At 33.3% G+C, this 23168-nt stretch overlaps 1 protein-coding gene across 1 annotated transcript in view; it reads right to left on the reverse strand.

Moving 5' to 3' along the window:
* The window catches only part of LOC128225822 (uncharacterized), a 55969-nt gene that overhangs the window by 29468 nt on the left and 3333 nt on the right, over positions 1 to 23168 (reverse strand). Inside the window, exons 2-4 of the mRNA XM_052935719.1 lie at positions 22292 to 22355; positions 21812 to 22042; positions 8940 to 9179 (exon numbers count right to left, since the gene is read on the reverse strand). Of these exons, the coding sequence (XP_052791679.1) occupies positions 8940 to 9179; positions 21812 to 22042; positions 22292 to 22355 (535 nt within the window). The remainder of the gene's footprint in view (positions 1 to 8939; positions 9180 to 21811; positions 22043 to 22291; positions 22356 to 23168) is intronic.

Consider the following 23168-nt stretch of genomic DNA (forward strand, 5'->3'; position numbering starts at 1 on the left):
TCTTATGTTTGCCTCGATATTAAACATTGTTTTCACCAATGTAGATTTTAGATACCACGGATTATCATTGCCCGATTGGTGAATGTTATCCATCAGTGAATCGTACCGTAACACCTTGTCATGCATGCATGTTTCTGTGCATTTATATTAAGTATGGTGGGAATGTTGTGTTTACAGCCAAAACTTGCTGAAGCTTGTACTTAGAAACGTTTAAGCGCGGTTGGCCTTTCGTTTCGGAGTATTAAGCGAACCTAGTCGCCGAAGACAAAGATAAAATGACATAGGCAAAGTAAGATAGGAAGAGGCCGCGGATAAATTGACCGTACAGTCGGTCGGATCAGTAACCGCTGGCTTAGCACGAGCCTTTCACTACGCAGTCGAGTAAGCAGCGTACGTGTTTTATATGCGGGAAGCCGGGACATATAGAGATTGATTACCTGAATTACCCCTAGCTGTCTTTTTTTCCTGAGCTCTGTTCACTCTTGGATAGTCGTTTACGAAAACAAATACCTGTTTGCAAACCCCTCTAAAATATGAAATTAAAAACGCCGAATTAGTTTAAGACGTACCGATAGCATCATTCGAATCATCAAGCTCAAATAACTTGCTTAAGTGTACCTTCCCTACTGTAGGTTAATGCACAACATCACTTTAATATTCACCAGTAATGTCAGAATCAGAAAAAAACACAATTAAACAAACTGTTCATCTAATTGTTTAGTTGGCTTGCATTGACCGGACAATCAATCTCTTTATGTCCCGGCTTCACGCACGTAATACTCAGACCCGGGCGCTGCATCAGTTATTCGTCGAATCGTTTCTTTGCAACGTGTTTTTGGCAAGAATAAACAATTATTGCATACACAGAAGAGCTAGTTGAAATGCCCCAGTTATGGTAAATGAACGCGCCGTAAAATATTTAACGTTTTTGTGCGGAAAATATCGACTTTTTAACCCATTTCATTCGGAGACCCAGTTAGATATGATACCTTGAATAGCTGGGCATTTTACGATAACTGATAAGCCATCTGACTTTATATGACCCTTGTGTTGTATAAACACTAATAACTTCTTTAATATTGGTATAAGACCCTATGATGATTACATATGTTGAACGGAAATACAAATCTGCACATGTTTATGTAATTTTCATCAGCAAGTGACTGTAAATAAAAAAAATTTTGCAAGGTAAACACGTGACGATGAAAACAAAATAACAAAAAATAAAAATGAACAATTTAAAAGAAAAAAAAATCACACAAACTAATGTTTTTCCAATGTCACATAATCCATGTATGAAAGTTTCTAAATTAATCTATTTTAAGAATGCAGAAAGAATTATGATTTTTTTTAATCTATACAAGGTTAAGACGGTTTATATAATCATAAGTCCACTTCGGAGCAAATCGGGCCGGTGGATGTTCATTGCGATGTTGGTTGGCACAACAGTTTGTATCCTCAACCAGTAGGTCCAAAAAGTATTGCCCCCATAACAGTTGTATTGATCAAAGACAGTAGTGCATAATAGTCTGGCGTCCTCGGGTTATATTGTTCTTTAGGAACACCATTATTTTTATTCCAACTTGGAAACCATGGGGTGAACTTCTTTGTCATCCGTCTAGAACTCCTCAAGATCGTCAAAAAAAACTTCACCAAATAAACCAAATGTCATAATTTGTGATTTTTATCGATGTTTAAATATGTCCTCTGTTTGTATCAAACAAATTCACATACACTTCGTCATTATAACCATCCCAATATCATTATCGTCACTCAAGTCCCATCCATTTCAACAAAATAGCATCAAAATAGCAAAAAAATGCTTCAATTTAACTCGATTTTCGAGTTTAAAAACCACTTCTGCATTAAAAAATTTCTGCGCATCTATCTGCTCATAACATCCGGTCATACCGGAAAACGTATAAACCGGAAACAATACAGTCATAAAGGAAAGTAGATAAAGTGAAAGTTCAGTACGTCAAAAACTACACCTTTTGGTGTATCTCGCATGAAAAGGGTAACTACACCAAAAGGTGCATCCGGAATGAAATGGGTAAATACAAAGGTTAAGAGAACCTGAATAATTTATTAAGTGAATAATGTTGTCATTATCTAGACGCTTATTATATAAAGTCTAGACGCTTATTGTATCTTGTGAAATATACAATAAATTATTGTTTGTGATAGGGAATGCAATTTGGTAACATTATCTGTAAATAAGAATAAGACAGAAATGTTAGTGCTGTTTTTAATTTTGAGAACACATTTTATTTAGCTTTGTCAGTCGGGATATTTTAAGGATTAATATTCATTTGAAATCTAAAATGAAAAAAGGTCAGTTTGTAAACCGCAAGTAAATAGATGATTTCCTTAAGATAGTGATTCTGTGAGTAGTTTGTCTGAATTGGAATCCTGTTGTATTTGAGTCTGATCGAGAACGAGTGTTGTGTGTGGATGGCTAGAAGGCGTCTGTTTGGTCAACTTGGTTATGGCAAGTTAAATAGGGGTTATATAGGGGTATTCAGGGATCTCCTCTCAATCATTGCAATAGAGCAGGGGTATATAATCGCATTTGTTAATGAAGCAAACACCTCTTGTTTTACTGTTAGCATAAATGATGAGGGTCATAAGAAAACGTGAATTTGAATTGCAGCCATTTATGATATAATGGTAGAAATTGAATATTCTTCAAGGAAATCCAGTGGAAAACTTAAATATTTATTAGCAGGATCCTTTTAAGAATGATAATCTACTCATTCTATTAACGTTGCAATGTACTTATGTTCTTTAATTGATTAAGAAGTATGCCAATACAATTTCAGCAGTGTGTTATGCAGTAAAAATAAAAAATAAAATGTGATTCAACAGAGATACACGTGATAAATCACATGCTCGACTCTATAGTTAATTATAAAAAGAATGTTGAGATTTCTAAACATTTGAGTCCATGGATGTGATTGTTTTAAGACACCTCATCAAAATTATTCTATCATATGCTGGCTGTCAAGGTTTGATTTATGGTATGTTGTATTTAAAAGTATTCAGACTTTCATCAACAAAACTCACATAGGGACCCACTGAACTGAAGTGGATGCCTTTTCGACAGGAACGATTAGACATAAATATTCTTAGCATATTGTTTAAAAGATTTCTTCTGGATTGTAGAAGCTTTTATTCAAGCTGCAAACAGATAACGTTTTTCACTTGGGTTGCTACTGTTTATTATACATTTGTCCAATTATTTGATAACTTAGTTTGTAGATGAGCAACTAGTCGTTAACATTAGGTTTAAGACTGATCTTAGATATCAGTGTTATCAATAATAGTCTGCTTCTTGTAGTCGATTTTAGTATCAAGTTTGTGTCGCGTGTATGAGACTCGAAATTATTTGACATAACTTCCGTAACTACAATTCTCAACATAATGGCACCCTTATGTGTAATCGTTTCAATTGATTTTTCAACCTTAACTGTCCTTACAAAAATAGTATTTTTTGATAAATAAAATGCTCATGTATGCCTTGTTTTATAATTGGGTCAATTTTTATAAAAAAATTTTATATATTGTAGAATATTTCAATAGTCCAACACTTTTATAGTTTACACGTATCGATGTGTATCGTGCAAAAGAGCTGACTGTGTTTGTTTGTGGTCAACCTTTTTGTACCTGGCTAGCTTTATTACCCCATTTCAGCACTTACTAAATAAGGTTGAAAGTTGGACCGCCAAGGGGGTGACTTATTTCTTGAATAATAGTCAATATGTATTGTGTAAGTTTGACTTATCTCTGATATGTACACCATGGTTAACTAAATAAACTTTGCATTTCTTTAGATTGAATATTAGTGTTATGATACATCATTATAGATTACGTTTCAGAGAATCAGAGAATCAGTGCTGTGCTTGGTTAAATACATGTCTTTTTGATATTTTACATTGCATATACTTTATACATGTATCACTCTTTCATTGCTCCTTAAAATGTGTTGATTAGAAAGCCAGTTTTAAAATCATAGATTTAATATATAGAATAGTAAGAGTTGCTTCCATTGGATAGTATGGCAGGTGAAAATTCACAGGTGTGGAAATTAAATATTTGAGGATAATGGGAGTGGATATTAACATTTGGCGTGTGAGAATTGGATGCTTTCAGCCTAAGGCGAAATGTGTGAAGTATTTTCGGGTGCTTACTGTTACCAGGAGTGTTTCTTTTCTCCTCCGGATGAGCACATGCGCGGCCATTTTGGCTATCATGTGCGGAGATATTGAGAGTAACCCCGGACCGCCTAGACCTGACCCGTCTCGGAATAAGGACGCACAAAAGCAAAACACGGGAGGTACAAGCGGGGCGTCTGGAGATGGCATGCCCGCCCGCCAGGAGGGGGTCACAACTAGACAGCGGACAATGTCATCGTATACCCACCACAGCCGTCACCTAATTTTGGGTCAGTCACCACAAGTAGGTCCGATTCAGGGAGTGCTGATGTGATTTCGTACTTGCAGGAAATGAGGGCAGAGGTGAGAAATGACTTTTCATGCATTAATCAGAAAATTGACGATGTTAATATATCTCTGAATCAATTGAAGCTGGAAAACGAAGATCTTAAGGCCCAAAATAATGTGTTACGGAGAGAGATTGGCTCTTTGAAAACTACAGTTGATAAACTGGAATCTCATTCTCGTAGAAACAATTTGAAATTCAGTGGAATCGAAGGTACATTTGATGAAAAGTGGAGTGATACCGAAGAGAAAGTGCGATCATTCATTCGTGACGACCTTAACATGCCTGAGTTAGAGCATGTCGATATTGAGCGTGCTCATAGACTGAAAACCCGAGATCGCCACAAATGTATCATAATCGTAAAGTTCACCAAGTTTAAGGATAAAAAGGCTATCCTTACGTCTGCAAAAAGAAAGCTGAGAAATTCTACATATTCTGTGAATGAGGACTTTACTGAAAGGGTCAGTACACATAGGCGTGAACTCGGAAAACGATTGGTCAACGAACGTGCACGTGGTAACTATGAGGCATGAAGTATGACAAATTGATTGTCATGGATATGTCATGGACATGTATGGATATGATGATAACAGGCAGACGATATACGAGATCGGTCGTGCGCGTGGGAGGCCGGGACGGCGAGCGGAAATCAACGAGGCCAGCGAGCGGGAAACCGGAGATGTCCGAGCGCGAGGCGAAAGCGGGCGACTGGTGGACGAACGGGGCGAGGATGACGAAACGACAGCCGAAGTGAATAGTGACTAGGGACTTGGTCAAGGCTCAGTGGATTTACTACAACCACGTGCTTATATTTATAAACTCTTTAACATTATAAGCTGGAATGTAAACGGATTAGCTAAATTGAGCGATGACATTCACACAAAGAAATATTTAAACAAATTTGATATTATCGGGTTATTAGAGACATGGAGTAATTTTAAATCGGAGTACGATTCGTTTCTTTCATCTTACTGTCATTTTGACTGTGTACGAGAAAAGCATTATAATGCAATTAGAAATAGCGGGGGAGTTAGTGTTTTTGTAAGTGACAGTTTAATTATGTCAGGCTTTATCAAGCAGATATGCACTGATTTTAAAGACTGTATAGTACTTTATATGAATTCTAGTGTTTATGAAAACATGAAGGACATTATCATATATTTTGCATATATCTCACCGGAGGGATCTACCATTTACCATTCTCTTGGAGAGACTTATGGCATTTTACTATTTGAAAGTAATATTACGATATTAAAATATAGATTTCCGGACGGTTATTTGTATTTCGCGGGCGATTTTAACGCTCGAACGAAAGATCTAAATGATTATATTATATCAGATAACTTAAATTATTTGTATAATGAGGAAGTTGATTATGGTCAAGATGAGTTTGACTTGCCACGTAAAAGTAAAGATACGGAGGTCAAACGTTTTGGTATGACTTTAATTGTTGTATGTTGTACACATAATATACACCTGGTAAATGGTAGATTGCCCGGCAATTGTGATGGCTATTTCACTTGTATTGCAAACGAAGGCCATAGTATTGTTGGTAGCACATAGTCTCTTCAAAATTATTTGAATGTATCGCATATTTTAATGTTGAAACCTATGATATATCTGACCACTATCCATTATACTCGAAATTAGCATTTGTTGAGAAGCAGCCAATTGATGGCGCACAACAAGGGGATGATACTATAATGTTTGATCGCTACTTCTGGCGGGAGCTGCGTCGGATAATTTTAAGCGAATATTTCAAAACAATTTTGATACTTTGAAAGATGATATTATACATTCAATAAGGGGGAATATTAATGATGCGGTAGCTAAAATAGTACATTTATATACGATGTCCGCTCTGAATATGCGTGGTGGATCGGGAAAAAAGTTTAGCAATTCCCAACCAGCATGGTGGGATTTAAGTTGTACACAGGCAAAGAGGGATAAATATTCATCTTTGAGACGTTTTCGATGGACGAATAATAATACAGATTTTCTTATTTATAAGGCGCGTAGAACATCGTTTAAAAATATATGTACGGCAAAAAAGTTGCCTTATAAGAGAAATAAACGCGCCTCACTTATACTGTCTAGAGATAATCCTAAGGCATTTTGTCGGTTAGTAAAATGCTCAAAAGTGCATTCATTGGAGAGTAATGTTATTTCCTCCAACGAATGGACAAAGTACTTTAAATCGTTATTATACAGGGAAAATCAGGTACCGATTGAAAATATTATTTCTGATAGTATACCAAACGCGACCGCTGCCGTCAACGACCATTTAAATCGTCCTATTTCAAATGACGAGATAGAGAAAAGTTTAAAGAAATTAAAAATAAGCAAATCACACGGTAAAGATGGAATAGGGGCAGAATTCTATAAAAACACTATCCCTAGTATAACACCGATTTTCAATATGTTATTCAATCGCATTCTAGACACAGGTGAATTTCCAGATTCTTGGAGTGAAAGTATTATTGTTGCGATCTTTAAATCAGGTTGCAAGCAAGACCCAAACAATTATAGGGGCATATCATTAATAAATGTTATGTATAAAGTATTCTCAAGTATAATAAACGACCGCATATATGCTTGGGCGGATACTCAGAATATTATTGAGGAATCACAGGCGGGATTTAGGTCGGGGTATTCGGTCGTGGATAACTTATTTTGCCTACAAAATATGGTTCAAAAGTATATTACAAGGCCACGTGGTCGTTTTTATGTTCTTTACGTCGATTTTAAAATGGCGTTTGATTCATTAGTACACTTTAAGTTTATCTCTAGTTTGGCAGGGAAAGGTATGAATGAGAAATTATTGGTAGTACTGACATCCATGTACTCGAAACTACGTGCACATGTTAAAATTGACAGAAATACTATTACTCAAGGATTTTTTATATAATATAGGCACTAGACAAGGTGATTTGAGTTCTCCGATAATATTTTCTCTTTATATTAACATATATAAGACAAAAATGCAGGAATGGCATTTTCATTACAAATAATATTCCAGATAGTTACGCTGACGTTATAGCGAACTGTGCGGATACAGCAAATAACCTTCAATTACAACTCAATGCAAATTCAAGTTTTTGCCATGATACCGGCATGCAAGTAAACCTAAAAAAGACAGAAATTATTGCCTTTAGGAATGGGGGCCATTGCGCAATTACGAGATATGGTTTTTAAACGGTGAAGAAGTCAATACTGTGTCAATTTATAAATACATGGGCTTATTATTTACACCAAAATTATCATGGACCGCAGCTAAAACAAAATCGGCATCACAGGCTCGTAAGGCTAGCCTCTCTATCAGACAATACCAAAAACCATTTGGATATTTTACCCATTCCGATATTTTTAAATTGTTTGATAGCATGGTCACCCCAATACTCACCTTCGGGTCTGAAATATGGGGCCATGAACACAGTGAAATAATTAAACGATCACATGTAGAGTTTTGCAGATACTTTTTGGGTGTTAATTCTAGTATAAATAATAGCATGGTATTGGGTGAATGCGGACGTCTTCCACTTTGCACTATATAGTATTATAAATGTATCAAATATTGGTGTACATTGCTGCAAATGCCAAACCATAGATTTCCAGTAAACTTTTATTTAATGTTGAAATCCTTAGACGACATTGGAAGACGAACATGGGCAACTTGTATTAAAGATTTGCTGTTTAGGTTTGGGTTTGGGTATGTTTGGGTTGCACAAGATGTCGAGCACATGATCATGTTTTTATATTCATTCAAACAGCGCGTTACAGACTGTATGGCGCAAAGTTGGCATAACGATATCGATAGCTCTTCGCGCTGCGATACTTATAAATGCTTTAAATCGCTATTGAATCCTGAAAAGTACTTATTCATTGACATACCATTTCAGATAAGGCGATCACTAACGCGATATAGATGCTCTAATCATAAACTAAATATAGAATTAGGCAGACATTCTAATGTTCAGCGTAATGATCGCATCTGTTTTTATTGTCTCACACGTCTGAACGTACAGATCATTGAAAATGAGTATCATGCCTTTTTTGAGTGTCCTCAATACGGGGAAATAAGAACAAATTACCTTTTTAATTGGTTCAATGGTCAGACATGTCAGTCAACATTTATTAACTAATGAATTCCCAAGATGCATACACTTTAAAGCAAGTAGCATACTATTTTTCAAAAATAATGATTGCTATTGAAAACCGATAGATAATCGTGATAGCAAGGGAGCACTGTTTCAATTATATACTATTTACAATGTTATGTTGTATTCTGGGCCGGAGGCCTTTATTTACAATAAAGTATAGTTGAGTTGAGTTGAGTTAATAAAATGAATAATGTAAACATAGTTTAAACACTTGAACGAACAATAAATAAAACCAAACATATTATATTGTTAATAAAGCCATAAAAACGTAAAACGTACCATTTAGTTGTACTCGATGAAATATTTCAACTTCACATAACACAATTGGATAAGTCGGGAGTTTGATTGTATTTGCTTTTGGAAGGGTAAGACGACAGAAGCGGGCACCAGTTGACGTTGTCAATGATAAATTAAATACTCCTTTGGTAGGATATTGTGTTTTTGTAAGCGGTAGTATATCTCCCTCGTTATTTGTGATTACAGATGTTGATAAATGTACTTTAAATCCCTCCAACTGATCTGAAAGGGTAAGGTTATAATTCATTTTAAATTGCAATTATTAGCCATATAAGCAAAAACATGCTTTGACAAAACACAACGATTAAACTAAATACAACATTATTAACACGATGTCATCATTTTATATTCCGATTATTATTTGATTTGGTATAGTTGAGAAAAACTTCACTTATTTGTTTAGCATTGACAAAAAACAAAACCCAGCTACAATACGCGCTCTTTTGTATTATAGAAGAAATCATTCAAACCTGTAAAATATCGAACTATAACAGAAAGGAAGATACAATTCTTGCAAACACCGAACATGACATTAAAGATTCCCAGTAAATTAAATAAATAGTGTCGCTGATAAACATATCATCAGTATATTCATAAAATTGTACTCGCATCATAATTAATGCTGTTAACCCTTCCAAAGCGAAAAGTAGCCTTTTAAGAAAAAAAAACGCTAAAACTAAGCGTTCTTTTTCATTTATTTGTTTTATATAATATTTGTGATTAAAGCATTTTATGTGAATATAAGTAATATTTAAGTGGGATGTGTTTTTCGCAAATGTAGGTTTTATGCATAAAAAGAAGGCTAATACTGAAAGTGAGCAAAGGCGAGTCTTTTACACTAGAAATGAGTCTCTTTGTTTTTTGAAGCGGGTCTTTACACTATGGAGGTCAGTTTTCAGACACAGATGTAAGTCTTTTGAATTGAGTGATTGAAAAAGATTATCGTTTCAAAGTAAGTGAATTTTCACAGAAGGAAGGTTCTAAGAAAAGAATCACTTTAAATCAGGTGTATTTGTAAAACTGGCCTATAAAGAATTCAATGATAACACTAACCTGTAAAATCAATCTGAAACATCTGTGTTGATTTTACTCCCTATAAAAGTGTTGTTTATAAAAAAGACACACAGTCAGAATAACATCATTAATAAATAGATGTATTAGGATACGTTCTAAGATGGTATGATTAAATAATTATTTTATAATTATGTTGGCAACATTCGTACTTGAACATTCTAAAGACATACAAATCATACTCAAACAGAAAAAATATGCCATTACTGAAAACAATATTTAAAGGAATTTGATTTAGTAGTATATATGTATACATATGTATTTACATAACAAAAGCGCCAACTGTCATAAAATATACCAAACCTTGTTTTAGGACAGTTTTTGACAATTGAAGGGTCATAACGTCGAAGTGACTACATGGCTGGTTTTGCGAACTTGATCAAGATATTTTGGTGATACACATTCTGCCAAATATGGTGATAATTAATCAAAGGCTTCTAAAGAAAGGGAAGCGTTGCATTGGAACTGTTCAAAAGTTCAACTTCAATGGCAGGTTGGATATTTGGTTTGCTGTCTGCATGTTAATAAGCAACCTGTTAATGTTCAATATGGTGACCCAAGAGGTAATCCTTCTTAAACGATGCTTTTCGAAACCACACTCACACTGTATATAAATCTTATTTATGGTACTTAAACGCACGCCTCGCATGTGATCAGAAAGCAGTGAAACAACTGATCAAAAACTGCAGCACTTACTTAAAAATCATTTTGAATGCAATTTATATGCCTCTTCTTTGTTTTGATGTTTGGATTCCATCGTGCTGCGACATTTTTATGGCTTGTGCTTTAGCCTAGTAATGAACTAAATTTAGAGTACAGGTCAACTAAATTATTCCATACGTATCAAGTAGGTGTTGTATGTATTGTTCCTATGGTAGAAATTTCAGACCCAATTTAGACTCAATTAATCTTAATTTGTATCCCACCCGTGATCAATATAAATATCCCGTCGACAAAACTAGTGCATCTGTTGTTGTATTTAAAGCTCACTTTGCAAAGTTCATACGTCTTTCACCGTTATTCCTGCTCCTATCGATATCGGTGTCTTTATTACTTATTTCTTTATTGCGCAACTACAATTTCTTGTTCCGCCGTTGATCTTTTTCACACTACTTTAACTTACTACATCACACTTATTGTTGTGATTCAATTTGTTTACTTTCATTTTCCAATATATTTACATGTATGACCTCAAGATTGAACTACAGCGCTTGGTATTGTTTTAGATATTCGTTTTCCATTTGCCGCTTTTATTGAGTCTACCTTATGTGACTAGTTGTAATTCAATTACATTTTGGAGTTGAACGAGAAGGTGTTACTAACATTTTAAATTTAGCAAAATAACAAGTAACCACTACGCACCTGTGAGAGAGAATTGAATATATGTGCTCAGTACCACAGATAGGTAAGACATTAATGTATAATTGTCATGTAATATTTACTGTTTGTCACGTAATATACTTCGTTGTATTATGTTTTATTGTTTTATGTTATATGTGATTGATTATGTATTATTAACGGACAATCGCTTTGTATTGTACCTTTTGGAATTATTGCGGTTGACTATTGATTAATATTGATATGTTAAATATATTTTAACTAGTTCTTTCAGTGCACGAGTTTTGGTGTTAAATAGCTTATAGCTGTTTAATAAAAGAATTGAACGAACCTTTAAATAACGCCTTATGAATATATTCCTAGTATGAGGAATAGACAATAAGGACGTGTTACAATAATGAAAAGTATAGGAATGCCCTAAGCAAAATGAGATTATCACCACGTAGACTGATATTGTTAGTAGGACTTGTCCATCATGTAACATTTCAGTAGATGAGTTTCACTTCCATTTCAAATGTTATTCCGTAATGAGGCAAAGTTACCTGCCCAGATATTATTGTAGAAACCCAAGCATGTTTAAAACCATTGAACTGTTTATGGCAATGAATGCAAATATAGTTAAAAACCTCCCTGTATTTGTATATAGAGCTTTAATAATAAGAAAACAGTTTACTCTATAGCTTAAGCATATTTATTGAACTATTCTTTTGTGTGAAAGTCCTCTGCAATCGTATTAATTATTGTCAAGGTCTTATTTACATTTTTTTCTTGAGAATCAAATTAATGTATTCATTACAATCTACCATACTGTGTGCTTTATTAATCTTCTTTCGTTTCATGTACCGACTCGCCGAACGCGATGCATATAAGAACATGTATTTCTTTCTTGCCAATGATCAAGGATCATTTTGATCTATGTCATTTTATGTAATTATATTGAATGTTTGAACTGAAACAAATTTATGTTCGGTTCTGTTCTATATCGTAGTAAACGTATGTAGTGGTATGTTACCTTAAACGTATGTTGTTTTGGCGGGCAAAATATCTGTGCAATCCGACGTTTGCTGAATTAATCTTTTTATTAATTTTAGAAAACATATTCATTGCAGATGTGTTTAACAAATACTCACTTTATATTGAATACATTTTGCCTGTCGTTGTAAATATGATCCCATTATGGTTAAACATAATGAATTGAACATGGGTACATTGAAACTGCTTTGAATTTGTTCGAATAACTGAATGGTTGTACATTTTTTTTTCAGGTTGAAACAGTTTGATAACTGTGACAACTCTTAAACATACACCTATGATAGCAATAATAACGTAAAAAAATTATTTCTTGCAGTATAGTAAAGTGATATATTGTTTTAAAAGTTAGGTCATTACAAACTCAAATATGCACATTTTTTTTGAAAATCCATCAATTTTTGACAGAATTATGGCCCTTTTAATTTTTCATTTTTATCAATTTTTCTGCCAAAATAGGTCGAATTCAAAACTTCGGAATTCAAATGAAATAAATAATGTAAAACAACACATTTTTATTTTCTATAAATTTAATACACATTCCTAACTATCAGAGCTTAAACAATGTTTTAAGCAAATTATTTCACGTTATAAAAATGATGAAAAAAACGTCTATTTTTTAGAAATTTTAAAAATGCTATATATTTTGAAGAATGAGCTAGCAATAAGGTTTAAGTCAAAGAACATATACCGGGTACATTCTTTCTTTCACTTCTTGACTGCATTATAAAAAGGAAGATTAAATGCAAACAAAAAGTTAGTTGCCATGGTAACCATTGAATAAAAATACAAAAAAATGCTAAGAAAATCCCTTTTTGTCTAAAAGGAGAGTTATGTATATCTTGCATTGATTTGCCTGACAATGGTAAAAAAGGTGAACTTAAACCCATCTAGCAATTCTGAATATTTTAATATAAGTATTAAAGATTGTCAGCAATTTTCAAGGTTAAATTATAAATATAATTGTATACAAAGTATGACCAAATGAATAAAATATAGCAGAAATATTTCATTGACTAAAGCCGTCAAGCTGAAAAAGTATCACATTGAAAATACTAAGGGTTTTAGACAACATTAACAGTTTCCTAAGAAAAATCTAGTTACCATGGCAACTGTTTAAAGTGACACACTTATTCAATATCAATGCATACACATGTATAACAAACATATACTGTTAACCCTTTAACTACTTACTTAATAATTCATTTATGGAAAGTATTTAGTACTGATAACATGATTGTAACTGTGTATTTAATACCTGAAAACTCAAAAATATTAAATGATTGGTGAATGCTTAAAGATTTACTGTGATCTACTATGATCTCAAATGACAGAAATACTGTGTTTTATGCACGTTTTCTTCAAGTTAAAATAGGTATCCTTCATTAGAACCATTGTTTTCTACATTTATTCATCCGTTTTGAAAAAATTAAACAATAGTGTTAATTGTGGTAAATCTTATGTGGGCGTAAGAGTGCAACTTTAAAAGAACTGCCTTCTTTTAAATTGACATGGAAACTATAAACACGAATAATACCACTTGTCACGTAACGCTACCGCTCACTTAACTTTCGTGATAGTTCGTTCAGTAACCAACCAACAACTGTTCAAGTGTTCTAAGTCTTTATTGTTCCACGTTCTTTCTAAGTATAATAATCAGTATATAATACAGCATGGCATTTAAGGTAATCCCGCATCCTAACTGCCGTCCATTAAGGAACCCAAGGCCGGTCTCCTTCCGTGCCTAACAAACTCTCCTAAGCCAACTCTGTTTTCACATCCCAAGTCATCTCTTTTATACTAATTTGTTGACTACATATGACAACTTTACAACCACAGGAATACACGTTTTTGTACTTAACATGACCATTTTGTACATTTGTACCAGGTCGGCTGTCAACCATTTTCATATTCAAATGTCAATCAAATATGCCCTACATTACTAAACATACAGTATGTAGACACATATCCATTTAATTAAATCTTAATTATATCTTAAATATAACGTATTACGTCACATTCTATTCTGTTACGTGACACACTTACTGTTTAGAAACAAACAAAAGGACAATATTTCTGTTTCAAACCAAATTTAAAATACCTTTGTGGTTTTTTATTGGAATCAAAATGTGCATAGATTTGGAATAAAAATGTCCATGCATGTATTTGTAACCATTCATAATATGTGAAGTTTTACACATAAAAAGACAACATTTGATATGGAAACATTTTCACTCTATAATCACTCAAAAAATGAAGGAACTGTCCATGTTGTACCGGTGTATTTGGAAGTGCAGATACTTCTTATTGCAAGAACATTAATCCTCGTTGCACTACAATGTAATCTTGGATATTACAGGAACTGAGGGAGAATCTGTGAGACACTTCATGGTATGACTGTTGCATGGTAGAACCACTGTCAAATACTGAAAAATACTGTCAAGTTACACCAAGCTGATTTTTTCTCAGAAGCCATCATGAGCCTGAAAATATAACAAATGAATGTGTTGATTTCTATACACACGTACACAAAAGAAACTACATGCATTCAGTTTATAGGGCAACATACATATACAAATGTATGCATACAGTGTAAAAAGTTTTTATCACAATTTATTAAGGGAATATATTACATTACCAAATATTGTCCTAATAAAGTTGACATACATACAGAGAGAAGTAAGGATTTTCTAATTTAAAACTTCATACTGTTCAACATTTTTGTCCCCTTTTTGTACATAGCAAATAACTCTTTCTGTATTATTCAGAGAAGGACAAGTATGTATATACATGTAATGAGGTTTGATGTCTATACACAGTTTGGTATTTATCAGAATCAATTTAAGAATCAATTCAACTTCACAGCTCAGAAAATGTCAAAAACATTTATTTTTCAAATAATATAATGTGTCATCATACAAAAGGTCACAGTATATAAAGAGTTCTCAATAACTTACAATAAGGTATAATTCCAAAGAAAATTAAGCAAATGGCATGTTCATGAGATATTCTCTGGTAAATATGCATCATATTTCTAAGTTACCTCAGTTCTGCAATCCTTCCCATCATTCTGAGTGGATAAATTTGAGTGGCATGAATGTAGTCTATGGCTTTATATCACACTGAAAGGATGAAAAGATCAAATAAAAAAGGGAAAAAGACCAATTAATGACAAACCTGTCCATCCATGAATTGGCAGACTTACTAATGTGTAAAAATACTCACAATATTTAGTCAATTCCATTTATGGAATGTGAAGTTTAAAATCATTTCGAATGAAAAATCACAACATTGAGTTGAAAATTAATGGCAGCAATTGAAATTCTATCATTACAGGAATTCCAATAGATTTGAAGACTAATAATGTTTGAAAAGTTGAATAATTTTTACAGAGAGTGATTTTATAATCCAAGTAACTATACAAAACATAAAAATGTTTCCTGAAATTTACACCTTAAAACATTGATATGTTGAAATTTGAAACTTTCCCTTTATTATTTAAGTATAACTTAGTGATATTGTATGATTTATAAACAATTAAAATTGGTATGCATCCAATTAACTGTTTAGAAGATTAAAAAGTGCTTACTTTCTTAGTTTCAATTGTGAAATGTCTGCATTTTTCTTATTAACCAACAAAACACTTAATGGAATGTTGGCAGTGTAATTTTATTAATTGATTTGCGGTTGTCGAGCTCCTTTTAAAGTTATTAAATATGAATTTGACGGGCAATGCCATTGGCAGAAACATGCGAATCTTGTTTTGGTACGATCAGGATAGGGTACGAATGTCACATTCAGCGTTGCTGTTGTTCGCTTGTCTTTGGTTAAATAAATTTCAATACGCTGACATTGTAAAACAAAATGACATTTAAAATATCTATTCTTCATTAAAAACTCACTTAATAATAGAACTAGAAAATCAAGAAATAAACTCCAAAAAATGTTATAACAAAATGGCGGTGACTCGCCGAATCTTCTACTTTTAAACATCGTACCAATGAGGAAAGTACTGTAAGGCCAGAGTTTTTTATTTTTCGTTTTACGGGAGCGCCGTACCTAAATATTGCAAAACCCAAAAAAGAAAAAGATTCAAAATCCTAACTTTATTTTTATTTTTTACGCCGCCCGTTTCTTCGATCTCCGATAGAAAATAAAATTTAGTGTTATTTAACCTAACGCTAATTTCACAACAACAAAAAAAATATCGCGCACAGTTTCCAAGATGGCGGAAGCCGGCGATTATTGCTTATAAAGTTAACTGAAATATGTTTCATTGTTTTGTGATATCACATGCATATTATATGCCATGATGAAAATAAAACTTGAAACTTGCTTAATATCATCATCTAAGCGCTTGTAAGGAATATGGCTGCCATTTACGAAATTTTAAAGTGGAACTAGTTTGGAGACTGGTACTGTTGTTAATAAGATCGTGGCGTTTTTTGTGACATCGGAACGGATCTTTATTTTCTTTACATCGAAGCACTTAAATATTTCTGTGTGTAGACCTGTTAACACGGGAACACTCTGAAAATTGGAATTTGCTGTACAGTTTCTGACTACAGAAAAAGACAAGAAAATGACTTTGGATTTGGCTTGTTGGTCTAAAAGACAATCAAGTTATACCAACATATTGCATACCATTTTAAAGGGCATTGACTCCTCTTTTCATGTCACCTATTTTAAAATGGATTGTTTGTATGTTGATTAAGAAACTTAAAAAAAACTGGACTCGATCGTGGAATCTGGTAAGTTTGAGTTACATACCTTGTTTGTTTCTTGTATATCAGACATTAAATTTCCTCAGATGTGTTGTTTATCTCATTATAAAAACCCAAAATGGTTTTAATCAATATTTGAGACACAAACAATGAGCCAGATGTCTTTGGTTTTGCCAGTGCAAGTTTCAGTGACTATTAAAAACACTACAAAAGTGTCGAAACACATATTAAAATCATGCACATATATATACAGAATTGATTTAATTATCATCATGTGAAAATGACAACTTGTTTTGCCTTTATAATACAGACTATTGTTGCATCATTTAATCGATTACCAGTTTTTTTGCAAATACTTAGGTCCTGAGTGAGAATTGTTTATATGTTAAATCTGCGTTAGGAAGTCTGGATATTTTTCACTAAACGTTTTTTTTCCATATTTATCCAATATGGCTGCCGCTGTTTTTGCTACAGCGGGGTTGGCCATTTCTCGGCCACCGGTCAAATGTCAGGTCGAAAGTTGGCTGTTTTCTGGCCGTTTCTTGGCCAAATATGGGCCGCTCTCACCCTCTGTTTAGACACTGGTGTCAGCCAGAAAACGACCCGGCCAATTTTCAGCCAGTTTATGGCTAAATCCATGGAAATTGCTGGGAAATGGCATTCTTGTTTTGGTTTTCATTGAGAAAAGCCGCATTTTTAGTTTTCTATAATTATTTTAATAACTTTGGATTTTTGGCGAAATATTTGATAATTTTACAAAGATTTAAAATGAATAACATTTATGCTGCGGCTGTCATTTTATTTTCTGCGAACTTGGAACATTTTGGCATTTATTCTTGTGAAGAAATACATAACTTAGATAGTATTTAAATTGAGAAATTTTGGACTTTCTGAAAGTGTGGACGCTACAAATATATTTGAAGAAGTTGTAATTTTTAAAATGATGCCCTCTTACAGCTGTTGCGCAACACTATTATACAACAGGCAGTATGGAGTACAAAACAAGTGTGCACAACTTCAAAAGATGCATTGTATAAAAAAAATCAAAAAAAGAAAAGAATATGGAAAATCCATCTTATTTTTATTCTTTTTTCTCGACGTTCATTTTTCGACATCTTTTTCTTATTTTCATTCCCTCCTCCTGGTGCTTATTTTTGAAAAAAATCCCGTAAAACGAAAAATAAAAAAAACTCTGGCCTAAGTAAACGCTATATAAAGCAAATTAAAAAGTTTTAAGATTACAAAACAAATTTTCATCTAGAACATTCAACACAAAAACTATCAAATATTGGTCATGAAGTTTTGAGTATTTGATTTTCTTAGCGCCACCGTTTGTTTTTCAATGATCGTCTGCTTCACATGCCAGGGGCAGTGGTACAGTGCGAATAGTTCTAGAAAGGATTTCATAACTAATCACAACAGAAGTAACCTGGTCCGCCCGGGAATCGAACCAGGGTTGTCCGAATTACAGTCCAACGCTCTACCGATTGAGCTAACCGGTCGGACATCCGACCCGCGGTGCTGACGGTCGTGTGTCTTAGCACGCACTGATCTGTGACAGATTAGGAATCGGCGACATTGAACAATGACATTCTTTAAGGGCGTAACAATGTGATAATTAACGATCTGAATGGCCAGAAGGGCGCAAGGGGTCGGGAAAAAATATGACAGGGCGTGTAAAAAGGGGCAACGTGGCGGGGTCAAAAAAGGGCAGGGCGGGCCGCCCTTCCATTCCGCTTTAGCTAAGACACTAGTTAGCATAAACGATAACAAGCTTCAGCTTGACAGGTTATAATTAATAATAATAATAATTAACTTTGCCCACTTTAATAAAAAATAACCGCCAATTCTCCATTGGTTTATTTACTTGTTTTAAAACCGAAAGTGACCAGATCCCTAAAGAACCCGGTCTGTTGATTTCATTAAATCCGATCACAATATCCAAAATAAAAACAATTGCAAAAGTCTTATTTATTTTAATTATTAAACATTTGACCAATTTTCAAAAGAATTGGCACCCTTAATACAATAAAACAATAATCTGCATAAACCTACCTCAATTTTTACTCAAATAAATCACTATTTACAGAGGTTAGCATTTTAAGTAAACAAAAAAATACTTCCTGGTTAATTCGGATACTCTCGTCTTTTAAGGTCGCATGCTTAATGAGTCATCAAATTGTTTTTGTTTTTGGCCACTCCCAGAAACGATGTGTTTATAAATAGCCCTTGCGGAAAAATGCGACAGATTATTGAATCAAATGGATAGTATCACTGTGTAGATAAATGAATTAATTTTCAGAAATTCGATGATGCATTGATGTTCTCTTTCAATTTGGACCTGTAATTCAGCATGGTTTATCCCCTGTTTTAGTTTTTGTCAAAATAAAAACAGAAAAACTACATAATAATTCATAAAAGTTATACTCACCGATGCAGGAGACGTCAATGTATCCTTGTAAAGTCATTGACAATCAAAACAATTATTCAAATATCCGAAATCGGAAGTATAAAATGTCAGTCAAAACGTCCCAAAACCGGCAGAAAAACGACATATTACAAAAATGCTTGTGAAACATTTTTGCTCGTTTTATTTTGTTAAAGATTATTAGATAAAACCCGTACTACAGTTGATAGATAATTAATTCATGATTATTTTGGTACCATTTTCGGCAGTTAGTATAAATGTTTGCAGGAGTTATATCCATTGGAGTGAGGAGTTGTATTAGCATTGTGCAGAATAGGGAAGTGTAATATACTACGTCACGTTGATATTGCTACCTATGAAAAGGCCTTTCATAACAAGCTTGTTTTATCATCATGAGACAAAGTATGCTCTATAATGCATGTTATTGTTTGTTAAACACAAACATATAGATAGTAGATAATATCTCTAAAGGCCCTCTTTCCACAGACCATATTTAACAAATTTAGAACAAATACCACGTAGTGACGTTTACACTTTTTGAGTACAATTAATTATTTAAAGGCAAACAAAGTAAATGGCTTGTGCTCATTTAAACTTTCCTTGTGTTTAAAATTGTATTTACAGATTAAACCATAGGTGTCCATTGATTGTTTTTTGCTTATGAAAAATTGCATATATTCTTATACTGTAATCATTATTTAAACTGTCACAGGTGTATAATACCATGGTCATCGCACTAGTTATATTTATCAGTGGAACATTATTTTTCCTTCCGTATTTTTGTGGACAAAAAAGCGAAGGTGATTGGAAATTCATCCATATAATACAACTTGCAAACAAGTATCGTACATATCGTTAAGATGAATCACGACGGGTAAAACGACGTTTTATTGTCGTATTGTAAATATAAGGCATGAAAACACTAACAGTGCAATTTAAAACATGTGCTTCCTCGGTTTTAAAGATAACTTAACGATTCGCTCATGTTACATTGACAGTGATCATACGCCAAAAAAAGGCTTTTGGTGTCTTTTTATTAACATGTGTAAGGTCGTCGTATATTTAATTCGAGTGGTTTAACGCATTTAACTTGATACTTTGTGTAACATGTTAAGTTTATCCCTAAATGTCTTATTTCAATATTTAAATCATAATATATCAGTTACATACAGCCATATGTCCTGCCGGAGGAAGTACAAAAGAAGTGTTTTATACAAAACCAATCGAAGGCATAAGGAAACGCTCCTGACAAAATATAACAATACTAATAGAGAAAGGGCAATTTTGTTTACATTCTAAAATATAGGTAAACACATGTGTATACACACTTCTCTCCTTAATCAGTTCTATCTGTGTTCGGGTTTTTAAGTCATAACCTGGAAGAGTTTTTTCCGGACGAAAAAAATGTATATATATGGATATGAAATTTGTAGTATATACTTCAAAGAATTTTTCAGTCAAGCTCCGAAGTATGTACATCTATGAATTTAGGCGTATTAAAAAGCTAGGATAAAAGATCATGTGCACTCAAGTGGGTGTGTGTAAGCACACATGATGACAATTTTATGGGAAAGGGGAGATACTTTAATTAATATTAATTGTAGGATAAAACTCTTTTGCACTTTATGTATTTTCAATGTTATTGACTTATACTTATTATCTTGAAATATATCTGTCTGCCTTCATAAGCTTGCTTGGTACAATAACTTGACACCAATATATCATTTTTTATTCTAAGTCTGTATCAAATGTGTTTTCAACTAACTTGTTTTCTAATAACAAAGAAAAAATTGTGATAGATATATTAACATATTCCGTTAAACGGTTAACTTTTGACTTGTGCATTCAGTCTTTTTTTATTCTTACTTTATTCTTATTACTTTTTATTGACCTTGTTTCAATTATGTTTGACCACCTAGTTTGTACTATGAAACAATCATTATGAGACCAAGTATACATTATTTTTAACATTATGTGTATTTCGATAAGTGAAAAGGCGTTGGCTTAGTGTCTGTAAATAGGTTGTTTGTTATTTCGTTGGGTCTTGGTTTTTCTCTTTAGTCTCCATAGTATAATTTAACTCACTCGGCTACTAATCTAAATACATCAAACTATTTGCTCATTTATTATTTAAGTTAGGTAACTGCAATTCTTACATTATAAAGTCACTGGGTATGAATAACAGTTTAAGACGGGAATCCTATTTTCCTTTATATGTCTAAAAGATAAAATAGTCTATACTATGAAAGTATTGTTTATATTACTTGTCACATTGTCCTTTCGTCCGTAAACTATAATCCTAGTTATGTTGTAAACAGCTCCAAGATCAACCTGCCACCAAGGAGGGTTGCCATACCCGGATACGGTGAAATGAGCGCTGTCCACAAGATTACATGTTTTGTCACCGTTGACTGCATTACTCGCGGGCCAAATTCCGCCTTCGCCAGGATCCTTAGTGTACTGCTTGACTGGTTTGTGCAAAGCGACATTGATTTCTGAAAATAATGTTTCCTATCAGATGTTAGTATATTATATTATAATGGTATCAGGATATCTAAATTTATTTTGTTTGTTCCTTATGCTTAATGTTATTGCCTTTTCAATCATATTTTGGACTCTTGATAATGTATTCATATATCATATAAAGACTGTAAATTGATATATCCGCTATAAGAAGAAATTGCATAAAAATGAAAGATGACAATCGCACATACGTATTATCATCTTTTAGAGGATGCCCTTACCCTTATCAAAGGAATCAGCTGGTGATAGCAACAGCAACACGCATAGTAAAGGAACGGAAACCCACTGAAACGATATATCTGCAATTTATAAAGTTTGTCCAAAAATATATTTGCTTATATATGTATATGATATGCATTGAAATCACTTTATGTGCTTTGTTTTATCTTTTAAGCACATAAGTGCCTCACTTGTAGGTTTATGTTAACGACTTCATTTCGACAAAACTGGAGTTGTGATATGATGAGTGGCGAAATTGATATTAAATATCACGCCAATCTGCTACTTCACTTTTATGGAATTATATGCATGTATAACCCATTTGACAGCAGTAATAATTTATGTACACATGCATTTTCGGCAATTTGAAATCTGAAATAATTCACAGTAAGCCCTTTGTCTTCCCTTATAAAGAAAAGAGAGAGACACTTTATAAACCATGCTTTCGTTTCAATCTAGTTCAATATATTATACGTACATGTTTAAACTGTATTTACATGTTAAATAAAATATGTTCAAATCAAAAGGTTTGATTGTATACATTTGGTTAGAAACAAATATGTATCGGTCCATGTTAAAATGTTCAATGTTTTCCAAGTATGAACCTGATTTTAAAGCCAAGGGGTGTGTCGAAAGACACACCAAGGAGTTTATATGTTTAGTATGTTGCAGCATGTTCTGAACGAAACAATTATTATGTGCATTGCAAAGGCGAATAAATCAAGTGTCATTTTATTATGACTCCTATTTTGATAAATCTTATTTCATAAATAGATTGTTTGAACATCATAGTGTAAATTCCTTTGCAGTAGTTATACTGCTTGTTTATGATAAAAGCGGGTTTGCTTCTTACTTTATTATAGATGAGTGAAATAAGCC

Source organism: Mya arenaria, chromosome 3 (assembly GCF_026914265.1).
Source record: "Mya arenaria isolate MELC-2E11 chromosome 3, ASM2691426v1".
Taxonomy (NCBI): Eukaryota; Metazoa; Mollusca; class Bivalvia; order Myida; family Myidae; genus Mya; species Mya arenaria.